Here is a 20,266-nt window from a genome sequence, read left to right on the forward strand (position 1 = left end):
AGGGAAAGGGATTTCCCTTGGCAAATTATTTGCAATTTGTGGATTGGAGCTGACCCAGCTCCAATTCCCACGTCATCGTGAGTACTGTCTAAAATGTGACCAGCTTATTAAAGAACCAGAGCTGGAGGCAATCCTTTCACATGGGCTCAAACAAAACAGGAGCAGAGTTAGAGCCCACCAGCTTCCTACTCACCGTGTCTCATGTGTAGGATCCATCTAGATTTTCACCCACAGGTTATAGGTCTACTCCTGGTCAGGCACTTCCCATGGCTGTGGGAATAAGAGTGAGCATACACACGGTTGGTCTGTGCCTTTCCTTAGGCGGTATGAAAAGCTACCCCTCATAAGTAAGCGGTCAGCGGTCCTCAGACTATCGCATGCAGTGGAGTGCATGTATTTAAGTGCCACCGCCAGAAATTCTGAGTTGGTTGGGGCCCCTTATCTGCCTTTTTAATAGGTGATTCTGAAGCAGATGGTCGAGGAACCATTGTCTGAGAAACAGTGCTGTTAAGTGTACAAGCGCACCAACTCCTAGTGGCCCCTTTATCAGGGGCTGTCACTGCTGTGATGCTGCTGTCACTGACACAAGCCCTGGGAGAGCCAGCACTTTCTTGACTAACAGAGTCTAGTCCTCACTGGCATAATTTGCGGGACATAAAGGTTTTGTTGACTAAGGATACCTCTGAGGAGCTGCTGAAACCAGAATTCTAAGCATTTCTTTCATCTTCTCCAGTACTCCTTTTCAATCATAAACTTATGGAGAACAGCATTCTCTGTGTTCTTTTAATTAATTAATTAATTAATTAATTAATTTTTGGTGAAGGAAAAATCCTAGTGTGGCACACTCACATCACGTTCGAGCATGATCAGAGCTCATCTGTCCTCATCGTCCAGTCTGCCAGAGCCCTGGGCTCTTCCGCCTCACCTTTCTCTGTCCTCAGGCGTGGGTCTCTGAGATGTGGAGCCCCAGGGAGAAAGGCTTTTAAAGTTTCCTGTGAGTCTTTCCTTCCTTAGGGCACCTCTATTAACAAAATTCTAAGGAAAATCAATGGGTTCCTATTTCCCCACCCATCCTGTTATGTGTCATCATCCTTCTCATGTTAACCATGAAATCAATGGGTGAGGTGCTGTCATAGGACCTTGCAATGAAATTGACTGCATATGAAATGAATTTGAAAATTCCATTTATTAAAACAAATACATTGTATGGGATGAAAATGTGCACATCACATTCAGCTTTTCCCGCTTTCACATTTCTGTATTTTCCTCTCTTTGAAAGACACACTCCGTAGATATTGTATAGGAAAAATGCGAACAATCCTTGGGTTGGGAAAACATTAATGATACGTAATAATTTACCATTGCCAGAAGCAGCTTGAAGCAAATATTAAAAAAAGATACAAAAATCTAAGACAACATGCTTAATTTCCCCAAATCCCATTTGTGAATAGGAGCATGTGGAGAAATGGTTTTTAATTTTTCCTTGGTAAGCAATCTCTTTCAAATATTATTATCAAAATTAGTCTCAGGTCATAGTACTATTTTGCAATTTCTAATTTAAATGAAATAATACTTGATTTGAAACTGAAAAAAAGGAAAAAAGAAATCAGAGTTAATATTGCAGATGTGCAAGATTTTTTTTTCCTAACATGAGGGTTATTGTTATAGTTAACTGCATGCCAGATTTTCATTACTATCCAATACATTATACACAGAAATTAGGGCCTTGAATAATTAAGTTAAAATTTCCTATTAGATAAAGTTATGCTGGTGGAAATGATTGTTGGATTTCTAACAGAATTAAAGCTCTTTAGAGGTATAAGTCATCAAAAGATTTCTTTCCCCCTTAACAAGTAAAAATACCAATAAGCAAAAACTCATATAGACACTCTGGAATTATAATACCATACTACAGGACATGAATATGAAAAAGCTGAAACATTTTCCTTAAACTTAAATTCAGAGGGGCTGTGTATTTTCTGCTTTTTCTCTTCTTTTGTAAACAAGGTCACATGCAGTTTGGAACTTCCTTAACTTTTAATTACCAGAGCCATATTATTATGGTGCTTCCTTCAAGTTTTAATTCCATTTTAATTGCTCCAAAGGTCTAGATTTACATAAAAATATAAAACATCCCTCTAAGGAAAATAAATGGTGTGGATTATGAAAATCCTTACAATGACACCTTAATCACCATCAAAAGGTGCTTTATTCAAGGTTTTTTTTTTTTTTTTTTTTTTTATGTGACCACATATTCAATTCATGTTTTGGCTAATTTTAAAAATGTGATACAGTTTTAGCTGATTCCACAGTATTACTAAGCTAATGGTTCAATACAGCATATAGTTTAATAAATACTCTGCCAAGGTCTTCCTACTAAATCTTCATTAGTGTCTCACCGACTATTACAACATCCCAAGGTTTGAACAGAAGTATCTGGTTATAGAAGTACATTCATACATTTTGCAAGCATCTCAGCATTCCTTTGTTCCCTGCCCTAGGTGTGAGCTTTAATTGGATGTATTTATTCTTTTACCATCATGCCCATAAAAGGAGTTAACGAAAATATTTACTAACCCCTTCAAAATCTGTCCTTGGCATATTAAGCCTTTATATCTTCTCTTTTTCTTCCTTTCCATTTTTTTTAAACAGAAGAGAATGAAAAAAAAATAGAATTGATTTGGAAATGGTCTTTTGCAATTTTTAGGTTAACAGTGAGATGTAAGAGCAGTCCTCTTTTGCCTAAAAATGGCACAGAAAAAAGTGACACAGGTTTCCAGGACCTTCCATTACTGAAGAAGTCTAGAGCTGTAATGAAAAATCACTTTCAATATTATCTCTTGGGGAGAGAGAGCTCTAGCTGCAAGCAAGTTGTAAATAAAGACTGAGAGACTCTAACAAACAAGATGGAGAACAAAACTAGAAATGGTTCTATTGAAAAATTTTGTGAGTGAAAAGCGAAGACCATCTCAGAGGCAAAAAGAGCCAGAACCCCTTCTGGTGTTGCTGGCTGTGGGGTGAAATGGGGTCGTATCTGCCCCTCTCCCTGGCAGGTGAACAGCCAGGATTCTGAGAATGGGTCTTCTCTGGAGCCATTGGTTTATTTCTCCAGGTACTTGAACAAATAGAATGTATTCTTTCAATCTAGAATTTCCACGATTCAGGGAAAGATGAGATTTGCTCTTACACTATGACAAGAATGCCTCCCAACTGATGGTGAATTCTTCCCTTCTCCTGCTTGCTGTTTCTGGGACTGCCCTGGATCCTAGATACAACCAAAATGCTTCAGATTCTGGAAAATGCGTGGAAGAGGTGTCTACGCCACTGTGAACTCAGAGGTATTCTGGGCATGGGTAAGGCTCTGAGGTAATCTCAGTTTTCAAGACACTGAGTTTTTTTTTCCTTTTTAGCTTCTTTTCTCTCTCATTTTGGTTCCAAACTTTAGTTAAAACCACAAACCTTCTGAATGGATGTAACATAGGGACATTTTCATGCAGTATTACTCAAAAATTGTCACAAATATATGAAAGCACCAGTCACAACACATGATTTACTTTTACTTGCAGAATCAAAGCTATCATGTACAAATGTTAAGAAGTGTGATAAGAGAACACAGACAACTGGCATTTTTTTGTTATTACCATGAGGGTCAACCACGGGGAACATCTCCCTAAATATTTGGGTGCTCATCCTTGGAGTTCAGTCTTATAGATAAATCCAGTCTTATCTCTGTACTACTCTAATGGGAAGGGGTGGAAGGAGAGGGATGAGAGAAGAACAAAAGAAAAAGGCACAAAGACTAAACATCAATGCCATTAAACCAAACTGCGGCTACACTGGACAATTCAGCTTATCAAAGGGTATTCTAAAGGCAATATTCATTCCAAGAAGGTCATACATATCTGAGCTCAGTACAGCTGTCTGTTTTATTTGTATTTTTTAAATATGAAGCAGAAACATAAGGTTTGGGGAGGGATAGCAGAAAAGAAATGAGGCGGATTTTATCTTTACATATTCCCCTCCTCCAGGCGGTTCTGCAGCGATCAGATCTCTTAACTCGGGATGTGGTTTGGCTTTCATTGTCATCAAGGGGACCAGTTCTTTAAACATGCATAGCCTGGAGTTTCCAGGATGGTTCTCCTCCCTCTCTTTAAATGCTGTGGACTAGAAAGGCGCCCACTTTGCTAAAAACTCGACATCAGTGTCCCAGGAGCCCTGAGGCTCTTCAGGCTCCTCGTGAAGACTTAAAGTATGGCGCAGAAGAACTTCTTCTCCCTAAATGGGTTTTCTGAGGCCGGGACGGGGGTCAGCAGGGGGTCTTCCTTGGCATGTGCCTCGCAGTAGGCCATCAAGTCTGCGGCCGCCTTGGATACCTGGAGAGGAGGACAAGAACAACGGGACCTTTAGAGGAACATTTGCAGAAGCATCCACGCAGGTGCATGCAGCCAGGGCCCAGACTTCCCAGTCTACCTACCCCCCCCCCCCCCGACTTCGGCTCAACTCCCAGGGGCACACATCACTAGCTCACGGGAATATGAGGCTGCGCCCTCAACCTCCTTAGGGCCCCCATTTGCTCATCTGCAAAGAAGGGGGTTGGTGATCTTGATCTCATGGGGTTGTCTCCAGCAGGTCCGGGACTCGGGCGAGGTTAGTGAGGCACAAACAGAATGGAGTGCTGCTCATTATTCGGGTCCCGTGAGGATCAACCTGGCATTGGTATAGCCCTGGCAAGGGGGGGGTCTACTTAAATTTTGTGCCTCCTTACTCCTTACTCACCTCATTCTAGTTACTCCCAGCCCTGGCTGCAAGGGTTAAATGAGATCATCCAGGCAAATGGCTTAGTGCCTGGCACATAGTAGGCTTGCCACATGGCCTAGCCATGATTACCATTCCATAGTTGTACCTCCTTGCTTCTGGAATTGTTAGGATGCATGAAGCCATGTTGGTTAACTTTTTATTTTTATTTATTAAAAGATTTTATCTATCTATCTATCTATCTATCTATCTATCTATCTATCATCTATCTATGAGAGAGAGAGAGAGAGAGAGCGAGCATGCGAGAGCGCGCACACAAGCAGGAAAAGAGGGAGAGGGAGAAGCAGACTCCTGCTGAGTAGGGAGCTCCATGTGGGGCTTAATCCCAGGACTCTGGGATCACCATCTGAGCTGAAGGCAGACACTTAACACCCTGGAACCACCAGGTGCCCCTGATTTCCTTTTTAAACAAACACGTCAGAATATATATGTGTTATATATAAAACAAAAAATGCATATATAAAATACATAACTTCATGTATTTTCATATATTACAATATATACATATATATCATTATATATAATTTATTATACATCTGATAAATATATTACTTCAATCCAATACTGTATCCCTTAGGGAATCCCATTGTGAGGATTTCACTAATGCAGTTTCTCACATTTCTGTAGCTTCTTCTTGAGAATTGTCTGGAATACCTTCTTTCAACCAGCCTTAACAATGGCAAATTTTCACTACTTGAGGGTGGACTTAATTTGGGAAAATAAACTAAAGGTCAATTATGACCACATCTGGGAACTAGGTGGGTGATCTACCTGAGGAATGTCATTTGGGCTTAAAAACCCTAAATGGAGTTTAGGAGTCTGTTTCTTACCTGACATAATATACTTGCACTGGAGATCATTCCAAAAGATTTTTTAACATCACTGTACTACTATGATAGTCTTTCAAAGTGACCACTGAAAGGATAATCCTCTGTGAGAGCAGGATGGATTATATTATTGCTAAAAAAAATTCACTGCCCCACCCTACAGGTGGATTATACATACCCACACAATGACATCAGAGTTGCTCTGGCCAATGAGGTATGAGAGAAATGATATGGGTCACTTTGGGGCAGAAGTATCAAGAACCGATACATAGTTTGCCATGCTCTTCTCTCTGCCAATTTTTCCAGCTGAAATTATTTGCTGAGAATCACCTTAATTGATTCAGAGGTTTTAACAAAAGGCATAGTGGCCATATCCTTGATTTGTGCCTTGCCTTATGGCTGAGTTGATTACAGCTTTGTCACTTAAAGGCCTTTCAATTTTATAGTTTCCTGCTTTCATCTTCTAATCCCATAAGTCTTTGAATTTTTGGACTCTCTGTTCCTTTCATCACAGGCCAGACAGAGGCAATATTCTGAATAGAGGCTGCTGCATCTGCCAGGGTCCATGATCAAAGTGACATGGTGTGGTGTGGCAGCTGATCTGTAAAGGACACGTGGTGGGAATAAGAAGTATATCTTTGTTGTTGTAAGCCCCTAAGAATGGGACTAGAGGACCTTTTGTTACTACGACAAAACCTCATCTACCCTGATTGATACAAAGAGATACAGGTATTATTAGATGTGTATTGGTTTCTTCAGTCTGCCTTAACAAATTGCCACAAACTGGTGACTTAAAACAACAGAAATTTATTTCCTGTCAGTGCTAGAGACTGGAAGTTCAGAATCAGGGTTCCCACTGGAGGCCTAAGGAGAATCTGCTCCATGCTCCATAGCTAGCGCCTGGTGGTTTCCAGCAATCCTTGGTGTCCCTTGGCTTATAAATGCATCACTCCAATCTCTGCCCGTATCCTCACATAGCCTTCTGTCCCGTATGTCTCTGTCTTCACATGGCATTCTCTTCTTTGTCTATCTTCAAATTTCCTACCTATCCAATCATTGGATTAGGGCCCACCCTAATCCAGTATGAGCTCATCTCAACTTGATGACATCTACAAATATTCTACTTCCAAATAAGATCACATTCTCAGGTTCCAGGTAGGTTTAGGGGCACTATTCAAGACAGTACAATATAGTTATGTAAAAGTCAGTCTTACCTTTTTTTTTTTTTTTTGCATTTAAAATGACCTCTTATTTGCCTTTTTTCCAGCTTTGAGATATAATTGATATATAATAGTGTGACTTTAAGGTGTACATTGTAATGATTTGATACACTACTATATTGTGAAATGATAACTACAGTAGGTTAATTAACAGCTCTCATAATTACCTTTTTTTGTATGTATGTTGTGAGAACATTTAAGATCTGCTCTTTTAGCAACTTTCAAATGTATAATACAGCATTGTTAACTGTGGTCATCATGTTGTCCATTCTATCCCCAGAATTTACTCATCTTATAACTGGAAGTTTATAGCCTTTGATGAACATCTCCCCACTTTCCTCACCATCCAGCCCCTGGCAACTACTATTCTACTCTGTTTCTGTGAGTCAAATTTTTTAGATTTCACATGTGAGTGTCTTTCTCTGTCTGATTTATCTCACTTAGCATAGTGCTGTCAAGGTCCATCATATATCACAAATGGCCACGTTTCCTTTTTCATGGTGGAATAATATTCCATTAGTATGTATATAATACAGCTTCTTAATCCATTCACCCAAAGATGAACACCTAGGCTGTTTCCATATCTTGACTATTGTGAATAAAGCTGCAATGAATATGAGGGCACAGATATCTCTTTGAAATCCTGATTTCATTTCCCTTGAATATATATCCGGAACTGGAACTGCTGGATCATATGGTAATTCCACTTTTGATTTTTTGAGGACCATCCATAGTGTTTTCCATACTGACTGCACCATTATACATTCCCACCAACAGCAGATAAGGGTTCCCTTTTCTCTGCATCTTCACCAACACTTGTTATCACTTGTCTTTTTTGGTAATAACCGTTCTAACAGGTGTGAAGTGATACCTCATTGTGTTTTTGATTTGCATTCCCCTAATTAGTGATATTGAACAGCTTTTCACATACATGTTGGCCATTTACGAGACTTCTTGGAAAAATGTCTACTCAGTTCCTCTGCCCATTTTTAATCAGATTTTTTTCCTTGTGTGAATTCTTTATATATTTTAAATATTAATCCATTACCATATATATGGTTTGCAAGTATTTTCTCCTTTTCCATAGGTTGCCTTTTCATTTTGTGGTCTTTTGTTGTGTAGAACCTTTTTAGTCTCATGTAGACCTTCTTAATTATTTTTGCTTTTGTTGCATGTACTTTTGGTGTCATATTCAAGAAATCATTGCGAAGACCAATGTCAAGGAGCTTATCCCCTATAAGGATAGGAGTGAAGTTTCAGGTCTCACATTTAAGCCTTTGATCCATTCTGAGTTAATTTTTGTGGTGGTGTAAGATATGGATCCAGTTTCATCCTTTTGCATATGATTATCCAATTTTTTCAATACCATTTATTGAAGAGATGATCTTTTCCTATTAAGTATTCTTGTCAAATATTAATTGATGGTATTCCTTGGCTTTTTCCTAGGGTTTATTCCTTGGCTCTTTATTTTATTCCATTGGTTTTTGTGTCTATTTTTTATGCCATACTATTTTGATTACTATAACTTTGTAATAGAGTTTGAAATCAGGAGTGTGATGCTTCCACTTTTGTGCTTCTCAGGACTGCTTTGGCTATTCAGGTTCTTTTGTGGTTCCATACGAATTTTATTATTATTTTTCTATTTCTGTGAAAGGTGCCATTGGAACTTTAATATGGATTGCCCTGAATCTATAGACGGTTTTGGGTAGTATGGACATCTTAACAATACTAATTCTTCTAATCTATGAACACAGACTATTTTTTCCTTTTATTTGTGTCTTCAATTTCTTTCATTAAAGTCCTAGTTTTCAGTGTACAGCCCTTTCACATTCTTGGGTAAATTTATTACTAAGTATTTTATTGTTTTGGTGCTATAATGAATGAGAGTTTATTTCTTTTTCTGCTATTTAATTCTTTTTATTTAAAAACATAATGGATGTCTGATGCTGATTTTGTATCCTGCTACTTTACTGCTTAGCTTACTTTGTTGATTAGTTCTAAGTTATTTTGTGTGTGGGATCTTTAGAATTTTCTATATATAAGATCATGTCATCTTCCAACAGGGACAATTTTACTTCTTCCTTTCTAATTTGGACGCCTCTTATTTCTATTTCTTACCTGACTTCTCTGGCTAGGACTTTCAGTACTATGTTGGATAGGAGTGGTGAAAGTAGGAGCCTTTGTCTTGTTCCTGATCTTAAAAGAAAAGTTTTCAATTTTTCATCATTGAAGATAATGTTAGCTGTGGGTTTGCCATATATGGCCTTATTATGTTGAGGCACATTACTTCTATGCCCAATTTATTGAGTTATCATGAAAGAATGTTGTATTTTGTTAAATGCTTGTTCAGCCTCTATTGAGATGATCATATGATTTTTATCTTTCATTCTATTAATGTGATATGTCACATTTTGTTGATTTTTTGCACCATCTTTGCCTCCCAGGGATAAATCCCACTTAACTGTAGTGTATGATACTTTAAATGAACTGTTGAATTTGGCTTGCTAATATTTTGTGGAGATTTTTTGCATCTATTCACTAGGGATATTGGCCTATAGTTTTCTTATCTTGTAGCATCTTTATCTGGCTTTGATATCAGGGTAATTCTGGCGTTTTATAATTCCTTTGGGAGTATTCCCTCCTCTTCAATTTTGGACGAGTTTGAGAAGGATTAGCATACATTCTTTTTAAAATATCTGGTAGATTTCACCAGGGAAACCATCTGGTCTTGGGCTTTTCCTTGTTTGGAGGTTTTGATTACTGATTCAATCCCTTTACTTTTTATTGGTCTGTTCAGATTTTCTATGTCTTTATGATCTAGTCTTGGAAGGTGTTATGCTTCTAGGAATTTCTTCTAGGTTGTTATCCAATTTATTGGCATATAATTTTTCGCAGTAGTCTCATGATCCTTTGTGCTTCTGTGGTATCAACTGTAATGTCTTCTTTCATTTTTTGAGTTTTCTTTTTTTCCCTCAGCCTAGCTAAAGATTTGTTAGTTTTGTTCATCTTTTCAAAAATCAGCTCTTAGTTTCATTGATCTATTCTATTATTTTTGATATCTATTTCATTTATTTCTGCTCTTATCTTTATTTCTTTATGTAACTGCTAACTTCAGGCTCAATTTGTCTTTCTCTTTCTTTCTTTCTTTCTTTCTTCTTTCTTTCTTTCTTTCTTTCTTTCTTTCTTTCTTTCTTTCATAGTTTATTTATTTATTCATGAAGAACACACAGAGAGAGAGGTAGAGACACAGGTAGAGACACAGGCAGAGGGAAAAGCAGTCTCCATGCAGGGAGCCTGACATGGGACTTGATCCTGGAACTCCAGGATCACGCCCCGGGCCAAAGGCAGATGCTCAACCACTGAGCCACCCAGGTGTTCCAATTTGTTCTTTTTTAAGTTCCTGAGGTTTAAAGTTAGGTTATTTAGGATCTTTAATTATTTATTTTTTAATGCCGGTGACTATTGCTATAAACTTCCCTCTTGGAACTGCTTTTGCTGTTTCTCATAAGTTTAGGGATGTTGTGTTTCCACTTTTTTGTCTCCAGATATTTTTTTATTTGCCTTCTAATTTCCTCTTGATCTATTGGTTTGCTGTTCAGGAATGTGCTGTTTAATTTCCATATATGTGTGAATTATCCAATTTTCCTCCTGTTATTGATTTGTAGTTTCATACCACTGTGGTTGGAAAAGATTCTTGGTAAAATTTCAGTCTTCTTAAATTAGTGAAGACTTATTTTGTGGCCTATTATTTGTCCTACCCTGGAGAACTTAATGTGTATATTTGAGAAAGATGTGTATTCTGCTGCTATTGGATGGAATGGTCTGTATATGTCTTTTAGATCCATTTGGTTTAATATATATTCAAGTCCAATGTTTCCTTATAAATATTCTGTCTGGGTGATCTATCCATTGTTAAAAGTGGGCTATTCCCTACTATTATTTTATTGCTGTCTGTTTCTCTTGTCAGGTCTGGTGATATTTGCTTAATATATTTAGGTATTCTTGTGTTCATGTATATTTATTTATGATGGCTCTATCCTCTTGATGAATTGACCCCTTTAACATTATATAATGACTTTGTCTCTTGCTACATCTTTTGGCTTAAAGTGTTGCTCTTTAATTGACATTACATTGCTTGTAAAAATATTTTTATTTTGCTCCTATTATGTTTCAGACACTGAGTTTTCTCTTTTGAGCTACACAATAATCCTGAGGTTGGAATTGTTAAATTCCTTTCATAGGTGAAAATTAAGGCTCAACAGATTGCTTGAATTGTTCAATGTCATACAGCAAAGTACATGGCAGGAAAAAAAAAACTGAACCCTGATGTTTTGCCATTGAGCCACAGTTATCTACATATGAGCTACTCAAATGCAGGGCTAGTTCTAAGGGTTGAATTTGAAATTCTTTGTTCATCTTTATGAAATGCTACTATGATAGAATGAAAGAAAACAGCCTGTTCTTGTCTTAGCTCCTCCAAATGAAAGCAAAGGACAGACTTTCAGACTGAATCTCAATTACTTTTTTTTTTTTTTATGTGTGTGCCTTTTACTTGTTTGAGCCATAGTCATTATTATCCCAAACAGGAGCTCAGCTGTAAGCAGCAAAGACTAGGCAACAGTAATATCTAAAATTCACTTATTAAGCAGAAATCCAGCACCATCCCTACTCTTTTGCAATGCTCACACAAACACAGCCGTACCTTAGAAATATTGCAGGTTCAGTTCCAGACCACTGCATTAAAGTGAATACCACAATAAAATGAGTCAAATGAATTTTTTGGTTCCCCAGGGCATATACAAGTTATGTTTACACTATACTGTAGTCTATTAAGTGTGCGGTAGCATTATACCTAAGAAAACAATGTATATGCTTTAATTCAAAAATACTTCATAATTAAAAAATGCTAACCATCATCTAAGCTTTCAGCAAGTCACAATCACTAGTCACAGATCACCAAAACAAATAATGAAAAAGTGTAAAATATTGCAAGGATTACCAAAATGTGACATAGAGTCACCAAGTGAGGAAATGCTATGGGAAAAATGACACAAATAGACTTGCTCAATGCAGGGTTGCCAAAAAGCCTTCAATTTGTAGAAACTGCAGTAGCTAAGAAATGCAATAAAGCAAAGCAAAATAAAACAAGGTGTTGCCTGTATGTGGCAGAAATGTTCAAAATCTTTTTATGATATAGTAAGTGCTATATTGGGCAAAATTAATAGCTTAAGACTTGCTTATATCTTATATTTGAACACTTGATTCTGAATGGTTTCTTTCTCAAAATATTGTATGACTTTTATCTTGTTTCCTTAACTAGATTGCAATTCTGTGTGAATGAGAGTCCAACACATTGTCAGAATCCTAGCAGTAATAATTACTAATATTTATCTGCCCTTGCCACATGTCAGAACTGTGCTAACCACTGTACATACCTTATCTTATTTAATCCTTACAACAATATTATGGGTCACAAGCTTTATTTTCATCTTAAATATGTGAATTTGAGGCTTCATTAGGAAGGTGGTGTTTACCATAGGTCTCATAGCTCACAAGTGGCTGAGCAGTGAGTCTTAGTGTTCCTGACTTAATCCTATGGCTACTCTTCCTTTCTAACTCATAGTGTCATCCTTGTTCCCTACCTTAAACGAGTCAAGCAGTAGTCTGCCTGGCAAGTCTCTTTCTGACTATCCCTACTATAACATTTTGCACACAGTGCCTTTTACATTATATAGCCCTAGGCCTACTTCCTTTAAGGTTTCCCCAGTAACCCTAGGCAATCTCTCTCTTTTCTGTCCTGTTGATTATTCCTCCAAAAATATCTCAAATTTGTCTCCTTATTGTCATGGCTGTTGTGACTACCCAAGTTTAAGCCTCCATCTTCTTGCTCCAAGTTTACAGAAATAACTCATTAAATAAAAAGTGATTAATTTGGGTTTCCAAAGGAGTCTGCTAAAAACTTAATGTCTGTGCCCTCCAAAATGTATATGTTGAAACTTAAGTCCCAATGTGATGGAATTTGGAGTTTCTCATGAATGGAATTAGTGCCATAAGAGAGTATAAGAGAGATCACAGAGCTCCCTCGCCCCTTCTGCCATGTGAGAACATAGTATGAAGTCAGCCATCTACTAATCAGGAAGCAGGCTCTCATTACACATGGAATCTGCCAGTGCCTTGATTGTGGACTTCTCAGTCTCCAGAACTGTGACAAAAAAATGTCTGTTGTTTAAAAGGCATCCAGTCTGTGGTATTCTGTTATAGCAGCTCAAATGGACTAACACAGAGTCAACAGACAGAATTCAAGGGGGTGGTTTATGAACATTGATGATAAAAATTACATCTCTATCTTCACTAACCTCAAGTATCTCTGTCCATTACATTCCCAGATGTAGACAATACACAACACTAGCATTAGCAGTCCCTCTGACTTGATTAGCTATAGAAATCAGGTATTTCCCATCACATTAAAAGTTATTACAAATATCTCAATATTTCATTTAGTTCACCTACTTTATAATTACAGACCCACTATAAGATCTTATACAGTTAATAAAGGAGTACATATATAACTCTATCACAAATGTTTTTCTAGAAAATATTCTGATAAATTGTATTCCCATATGATTAGTTTCCTTTATAATTGAAAACATTACTCTGAGAAGGAGACCATATGCTTCAGTAGGCTGCCAAACAGGTCTAGGGCAGAAAAAGTTTAAGAATCTCAGTTGTAAATGAATTCCCTGCTTTGACTACCGTGCCAAGAGTAGTATTTTCCATATTGCAGCTAGAAAGTTAATTTAAAAATATAAACTGGCTCATACCACTCTCTTACTCAAAACCTCTAATAGTTTCCCATTGTACTTCATAGAGAACCAAAACATCTTAAAACAGCCTGTGGGTCTTGCACGCTTTGGGCCTGCCTATCTTTCCAATTTCATGTGTGGCATTCTTCCCTCCTCACACACGCCTCCGCTAATGTTATAGAAACTCCAAACTCTTTTCTGTCTCAGAGCTTCACACATACAATTCCCTGGAACATTCTTTTCCCTATTTTCTCAACAGCCTGACTCCTTATCTTCCTTTAGGAGTCAGCTGAAAAACTGCCTCTTTGCAGAGTCTTTAATGACCACTTCATCCAATAATGACTTTCCTCATTATGTTCTTTCATCCCATTCTTTTCCTTTATAGGAAAGCATTTCTCACAATTTATAATGACAACCATTGTTTATCTGCTGTTTGATATTTGTCTTTCACTTTAGGCAGTATAGTCTATGAAGGCAGAAACTATATCTGCTTTATCTACCACTATATGATCAATGCCAGACATGTGATAGACACTCAGATAACCACTGAAGAAGTTCTCAAAGATAATCTTATTCAACAAATATTCTGTTCAACTAATATTTACTGAGTACCTAATAAGCCAGGCATAGGTCTGGATACTTGGAATAATAAAGGAACAAAATACCCAAAGATTTCTGTTCTTGTGGAACTTATGTAATTTTCTAGACTTTTAAATTCAGACTATGATGAAAAAAATACACCAATTACACTGGGAAAATATAGGAACAAGTAGTTTTTAAAGGTTAGGCAACAGGCAGCACAAGACAGTGATCAGTGAGAGAAGGGAGATAACATAAGCCCCATGATTGTCCCAGCTTAAGGTATAAAAAGGGTTTTTAGGCCATGGCACAGGGAGGGATCACCAAAACAGAATTAAGGAAACTCTTTGAGTTGAGGGGAGAGTAAATAGAGAAGAAAGAGCTACACAGACACAAAAAGAGAGGAAGAGAGAAAGAACGTGTGAGCTCTGGAGGCCTCTGAAGGACTTTTTTTGAGTCTTTAGCTGAATACTGATTAGCACATATGTGAGAGAACCTGCTTGAGGCTATGCAAAAAAAAAAAAAAATCAGAAAGGATCAAATAAAACAATCCCTGGTGATCACACAGGACTGGAATAGTTTGTACCTCCCTTGATGAAGTATAAAGATCTCATAACACTGGGGGGTTGAGTAGAGTCCTAAAAAGGGTAGTGCTTTAGGTGTAGTATCAAACTGGCCTAGCTTAAAGGCTGATATGGACTACCAATGTTTAGTAGTAAGCCTTGATTAGATCAAAATTTTTCCAAGTAACTTAACTGCACCATAGAACAAAACCCCAGAATATTAAAAGGAACACAAAAAAATTTCAGTATGCCACAGTGTCTAGAATCCAATAAAAAAAATCAGGCATATAATTAACTAGGAAAAAAATCTCTCCCATATAAGGAGAAAAATTAATACAAAGAAGACCCAGAAGTGACACAGGATAATAAAATTGATAAGGGTGTTGTTAAGATAGCTTTTGTTAAATAAATAAATAAATAAATAAATAAATAAATAAATAAATAAATAAATAAGATAGCTTTTGTAAACAGTGCCCATAACATCAAGAAGGTAAAAAAAAAAAAAAGAAAGAAAAAGAAAAAAAGAAAAACATGATAAAAAGAGGAAAGATATTTAAAAGACTCAAATCAAATCTCTGGAGATAAATAATACATTGGATAGAATTAGCAGCAGACTTAGACACTGCAGAAGAAAAGATGAGTGAACTTGACGACAATAATTGGAACTCTCCAAAATGAAGTATAGAGAAAATAGGCAGAAAAAATATGAACAGAGCACCTAGCTAGAAGAGAACATAAGGACCTGAATACACATATAACTGGGGTCTCTGAAGGACAGAAAGAAAATTATACACATACAACTGTGGATGCAGAAGGAAGAAACAATATCTGAAGACAGTGGCTGAAAAAGACATAATAGTTGATGCGAACAAACCTAGAGGTTCAAGTAACTCAACAAACCCCAAATGAAGAAACATGAATCAAACTATATCAATGTACAGTATAATCAAATTGCCTATATAGTATTTAAATGGGAGAATGGAGAGAACAGAAAAGAAAGCATAATTGTTACAGAGAATGTTAGAAGGTAGTAAGTTTTAATTAATTAGTAAATTCAGAGAGGAAGAGAGGGGGCGGGAGGGGCAGAGAGGGAGACAGAATCTCAAAAAGGCTCCACGCCCAGGAAGGAGCCCAACACAGGGCTCAATCTCACAATTCTGAGATCATGACCTGAGTGGAGATCAAGAGTCAGATATTAACCGACTGAGCCACCCAGGTGCCCCAAAAGCTAGTAAGTTTTATAAGGAAATGAAAAGTAGAGCAGGGTAAAAGGGATTAAGAATGTGTATGCGTAGGGGTGTGGGGAACAGATTGCAATAGTTGGGATTAATTGAGAAGATATTTAATCTTTTGATAAAAACCTACAGAATGAAGGGGAAGCACTGACTTGCATTGTAAAGGAGCACTCTAAATGCTGTGTGGAAAACAGTGAGTACTTTGTGGGAATCAAGGGTCAAAGTAGAGACTGCCCTGGAGACTATTGCTGTAATTTAAGAGAGAGGTGGCAGTATTTCAGAGGTGGTGTGAAATGGTATAATTCAGGATAAACAGTATTTGAATATAGAATCACCAGGAATTTATGATGTACTAGAGAAAGGGTATGAATACAAAAGAACTATTAAGGATAACTCTTATCAAAGTTTTTGGATTGAGCAAATGGATGAAACTGTTCTCATTTCAGCTGGTGAAAGCTGCAGGGAAGAATTTTGGGGTGAGATCAGGAATATAATTTTAGTTTGAAATTAAAATATCTGTTAGTGAGATATACAATGCTGGAGTTTGAGAGAGATACAGACTAGATCTATAAATTTGGGAATCAAAGCCATATAGAAGGTACGTAAAGCCTTGGGAATGAACAAGATCCTCAAGAGAGTAAATACATTTAGGTAGGAAAGAGAGGGACAAATACTGAACCCTGGAACACTTCAATGTAAGAAGCTGGGGAGACTAAGGGGAGCCAGATAAGGAAATTTAGACACAGTAGCCTGTGAGAATGGGGACAGAAGAGAGCCAAATGCTGGAGGAAATGCTTCAGGAAATAAGGAATCATCAACCATGACAAATGCTGCCAGTAGGTCAAGTACGATGAAACTGAGAATTAAGTGTTAGGTTTAGCCATCTGCAGTCATCAGCAATCTTGGTGAGAGAAGGTTCAAGAGAATGGTGGGAATGAAAATCTCACACGGTTTACAAACAAATGGGGCATCCTCCTCCTCCTTCTTCATGAATAATTCAGCCTTTAAGGGATTGGGTGGGACTAAGCAAAGAGGACTCCATAGGTTAGAAGGTTAGGAACCCACGGTGGGATGTCAGAGCTTGAGGAGGGTGAGGAGAGCATCTATACAGAAAATAGCCAGGTGAAGAGTGTAGGAGCCTGAAGGGGATGTGAATGCATCCACGTTGGGAGGAGATGTGGAATGGGACTTCAGTTCCCTACAGGATAGTTGGCCAAATAAAGACAAGGGGATCAAGGATCCTCATGGTCAGTGAAGGGAGTTATAAATATGGGAACTAGAAAGACAGAATATACTCTGTGGTGCAGGGCAGGACCTGGTAGTGTTGGTATGAACTCGTGGTTACGTATACACAGATACAAAGATAAAGAAATAAATGCAGATGTAAAAGTGTGTGTATACAGTATTCCCTAACTCTGTCCACTGAGAGGAACCTGGAAGAGCAACACTTCAAAACACTTCAGCAATGAGAACATCTAGCATCCAGATTTTCATTTTTAAATAAAAATATCAAAGGAACTAGTGCTCTTGGAGAAAAGGGTGATTCCAGGGTTGGGGCAGGGAAATTACAAGAGGACCCTACATCATCTTTTTTGTGCTAGACACTAAGGAAGCACTCATAGAATGATGGAGTCATGTCAAAAACACACAGTACCTAGTTTTTTAGTCTGTGCCAATTAAAACATCAAAATATATGATGATAATAGCAGATTGTAAAACATATAATAAAAGAGGAAACCATGTGTCCATATCAATATAATTAGATAAACTTTAAAAAACAGAATGTTTAATGAGGAGTGGGATAGTTAAGCCTCAAGGTCTCTCTCCAAAAATCTAAATATTTATTAACTATGAAAAACAAACGAACAACTTTACATGAAGAAACTAGAAGTTAACACCTTAATTAAGTAGTCAAAGTTAACATCACCAGTAAGTGACGATTTGAAATCATATGCCAATGATAAAATGTAATGAGACAAATAACCCCATCAATTCTATATTAATGTCCCAGTTTTGTTACCTGAATTTAATCATAAGGAAATATCAGACAAATCCAAATTGAGTGCTATTCAACAAAATGGATAGCCCATAATCTTCAAAAGTGTCAAGGTCACAAAAGTCAAGGAAGTCTATGGTCAGAACAACTAAATGTAACACATCATGCTGAGTTGGGTCCTTTAGCTAAAAGGGATACTACTAGGGTGATTTGCATGACTTAAATGGGCTCTGAGGATTAGAAATCAGTAACATATCAATGTTAACCTCCCAATTCTGATGACTATATTATGATTATGTAGAAGAATGTTTTTATTTATAGGTACCACACACTAAAGTATTTGGTAGTGATGGGGTAACTGTTGGCAAATTATTATTATTATTTTTAAAGATTTTATTTATTTACTCATGAGAAACAGAGAGACAGAGAGGCAGAGACATAGGCAGAGGGAGAAGCAGGCTCCATGCAGGGAGCCCAATGTGGGACTCGATCCCGGGTCTCCAGGATCAGGCCCTGGGCTGAAGGTGGTGCTAAACCACTGAGCCACCTGGGCTGCTCGGCAACTTATTTTCAAATGGTTCAGGGGAAGATAAAAACCTTTATTTTTTAAAAAAGATTTTATTTATTTATTTGAGAGATTGAGAGCACAAGCTGGTGAGAGAGGCAGAGGGAGAAGCAGACTCCCCACTGAGCAGGGAGCCAGACACAGCCTCATGCCAGGACCCTGGGCTCATGACCTGTGCTGAAGGCAGACACCCAATGGGTTGAGCCACCCAGCTGCCTGGAAGACAAAGTTCTTGGTACTGCATTTGCAATCCTATTGTACCTTTGAGATTATTTCCAGAGTAAAAATAATTTTTCAAAAGAAAGGGAAAAGAGAAATTAGAGATAGTGAATATAGATAACTTTTTCAGGAAGTTCTACAAAGCATAGCAAACAAATGAGGCAGTTGCTGGAAGAGGAAGTGGGTGATTCAGAGAAAAAAAAATTAAAATTTTATTTAAGATGGAGAAATAATACTGTATTTGTACACTGATGGAAATGATGAAATAGAGAACCAAAACTGATGATTCAGGATGGACAGGTGGTGGAGCATGACCTTGGTTAGAGAGATGAGATCTGATGTACAAGTGAAAGAATTACATTTGATAAGAGTATGGGTCTCTTCAGATTGACCATTACTGAAACCCAGTTCTCCAGCAACCTCTCTAAATTACACTGGAAGTAAAGAAATGATGATCCTAGACAGTCCCAATGAAGGCCACCAAACTATGATTTTGGATCTGAAAATGTAGGAGCCCACTCTAGGAAGACACCCTGACAGCTCTGAGAAGCAGCTGTTGGTAAGGATAAAAATCAGACCTAAGAATTTACAGCATGTAGGATATAGTTCTGTCTTCATTATATTCTGAAATTAAGACACATTTTAAAATTGATGTTGCAAAATGCTTTTCTCATCAGGCAAAGAAGTAAGCACTGACAGGTGGTCACTGCCTATATGTGGGAAGTCACATGTGTGTTAAGGAAATCAATCATTCAGCCAAGTTCTTCAGTTGAGTTGCCTGCATTAAAGGCACCACCCAGGGTTGACTTAACTTTGTTGCTTAAAAGGACCTCAAAGACTGTGCTGCAATGGAGGCCTGAAATGGGAAGTTTATCATTGTCATAGGCCTGGCAATATACCCTAAGACAAAAGAAACTGCCAAACATCTGGGAAGAGATAGAATTTCCAAAGTTCGGGCACCTGGCTGGGTCAGTGGTTGAGTGTCTGCCTTTGGTTCTGGTTGTGATCCCAGGGTCGTCCTGGGATTGAGTCCCACGTGAGGCTCCCTATGGGGAGCCTGATTCTCCCTCTGCCTATGTTTCTGCCTCTCTCTCAGTGTCTCTCATGACTAAATAGATAAAACCTTTTTTTTTTTTTAAATAATTTTCAGACTAGGAGAGATTGGTCTGACATTTGTCTAGAAAGATCTTTTGCTCAGGTCAAAAGCAACTGGCCACTTTAAAGTCTTCATTTTTCTTTGAATCACTAATACATAATTTAAGTAAGAAAAATTAAAATATTCAACTTAAACACTGGTGAATGCAGAGGAAACCTTAGTATTATTTGACATGCCTTGGAACCATACTGAAAATATGAGAGGCATTGTGGACGGTAAGATTATTAAAGTCAGGAATGAAAGGCAGCAAGTCACCTATCGTCTCACATCATCATCATGCCTGCATCA

At 37.7% G+C, this 20,266-nt stretch overlaps 1 protein-coding gene across 1 annotated transcript in view; it reads right to left on the reverse strand.

The window, feature by feature from the left end:
- Positions 1 to 1,180: 1,180 nt before the first annotated feature.
- GNG2 (G protein subunit gamma 2) overlaps positions 1,181 to 20,266 on the reverse strand; it is a 113,554-nt gene continuing 94,468 nt past the window's right edge. Inside the window, exon 4 of the mRNA XM_055304572.1 lies at positions 1,181 to 4,373. Coding sequence (XP_055160547.1) covers positions 4,245 to 4,373 — 129 coding nt within the window. The 3' untranslated portion in view covers positions 1,181 to 4,244. The remainder of the gene's footprint in view (positions 4,374 to 20,266) is intronic.

The sequence above is a fragment of the Nyctereutes procyonoides genome, unplaced genomic scaffold, assembly GCF_905146905.1.
Source record: "Nyctereutes procyonoides isolate TBG_1078 unplaced genomic scaffold, NYPRO_anot_genome, whole genome shotgun sequence".
Lineage (NCBI taxonomy): Eukaryota > Metazoa > Chordata > Mammalia > Carnivora > Canidae > Nyctereutes > Nyctereutes procyonoides.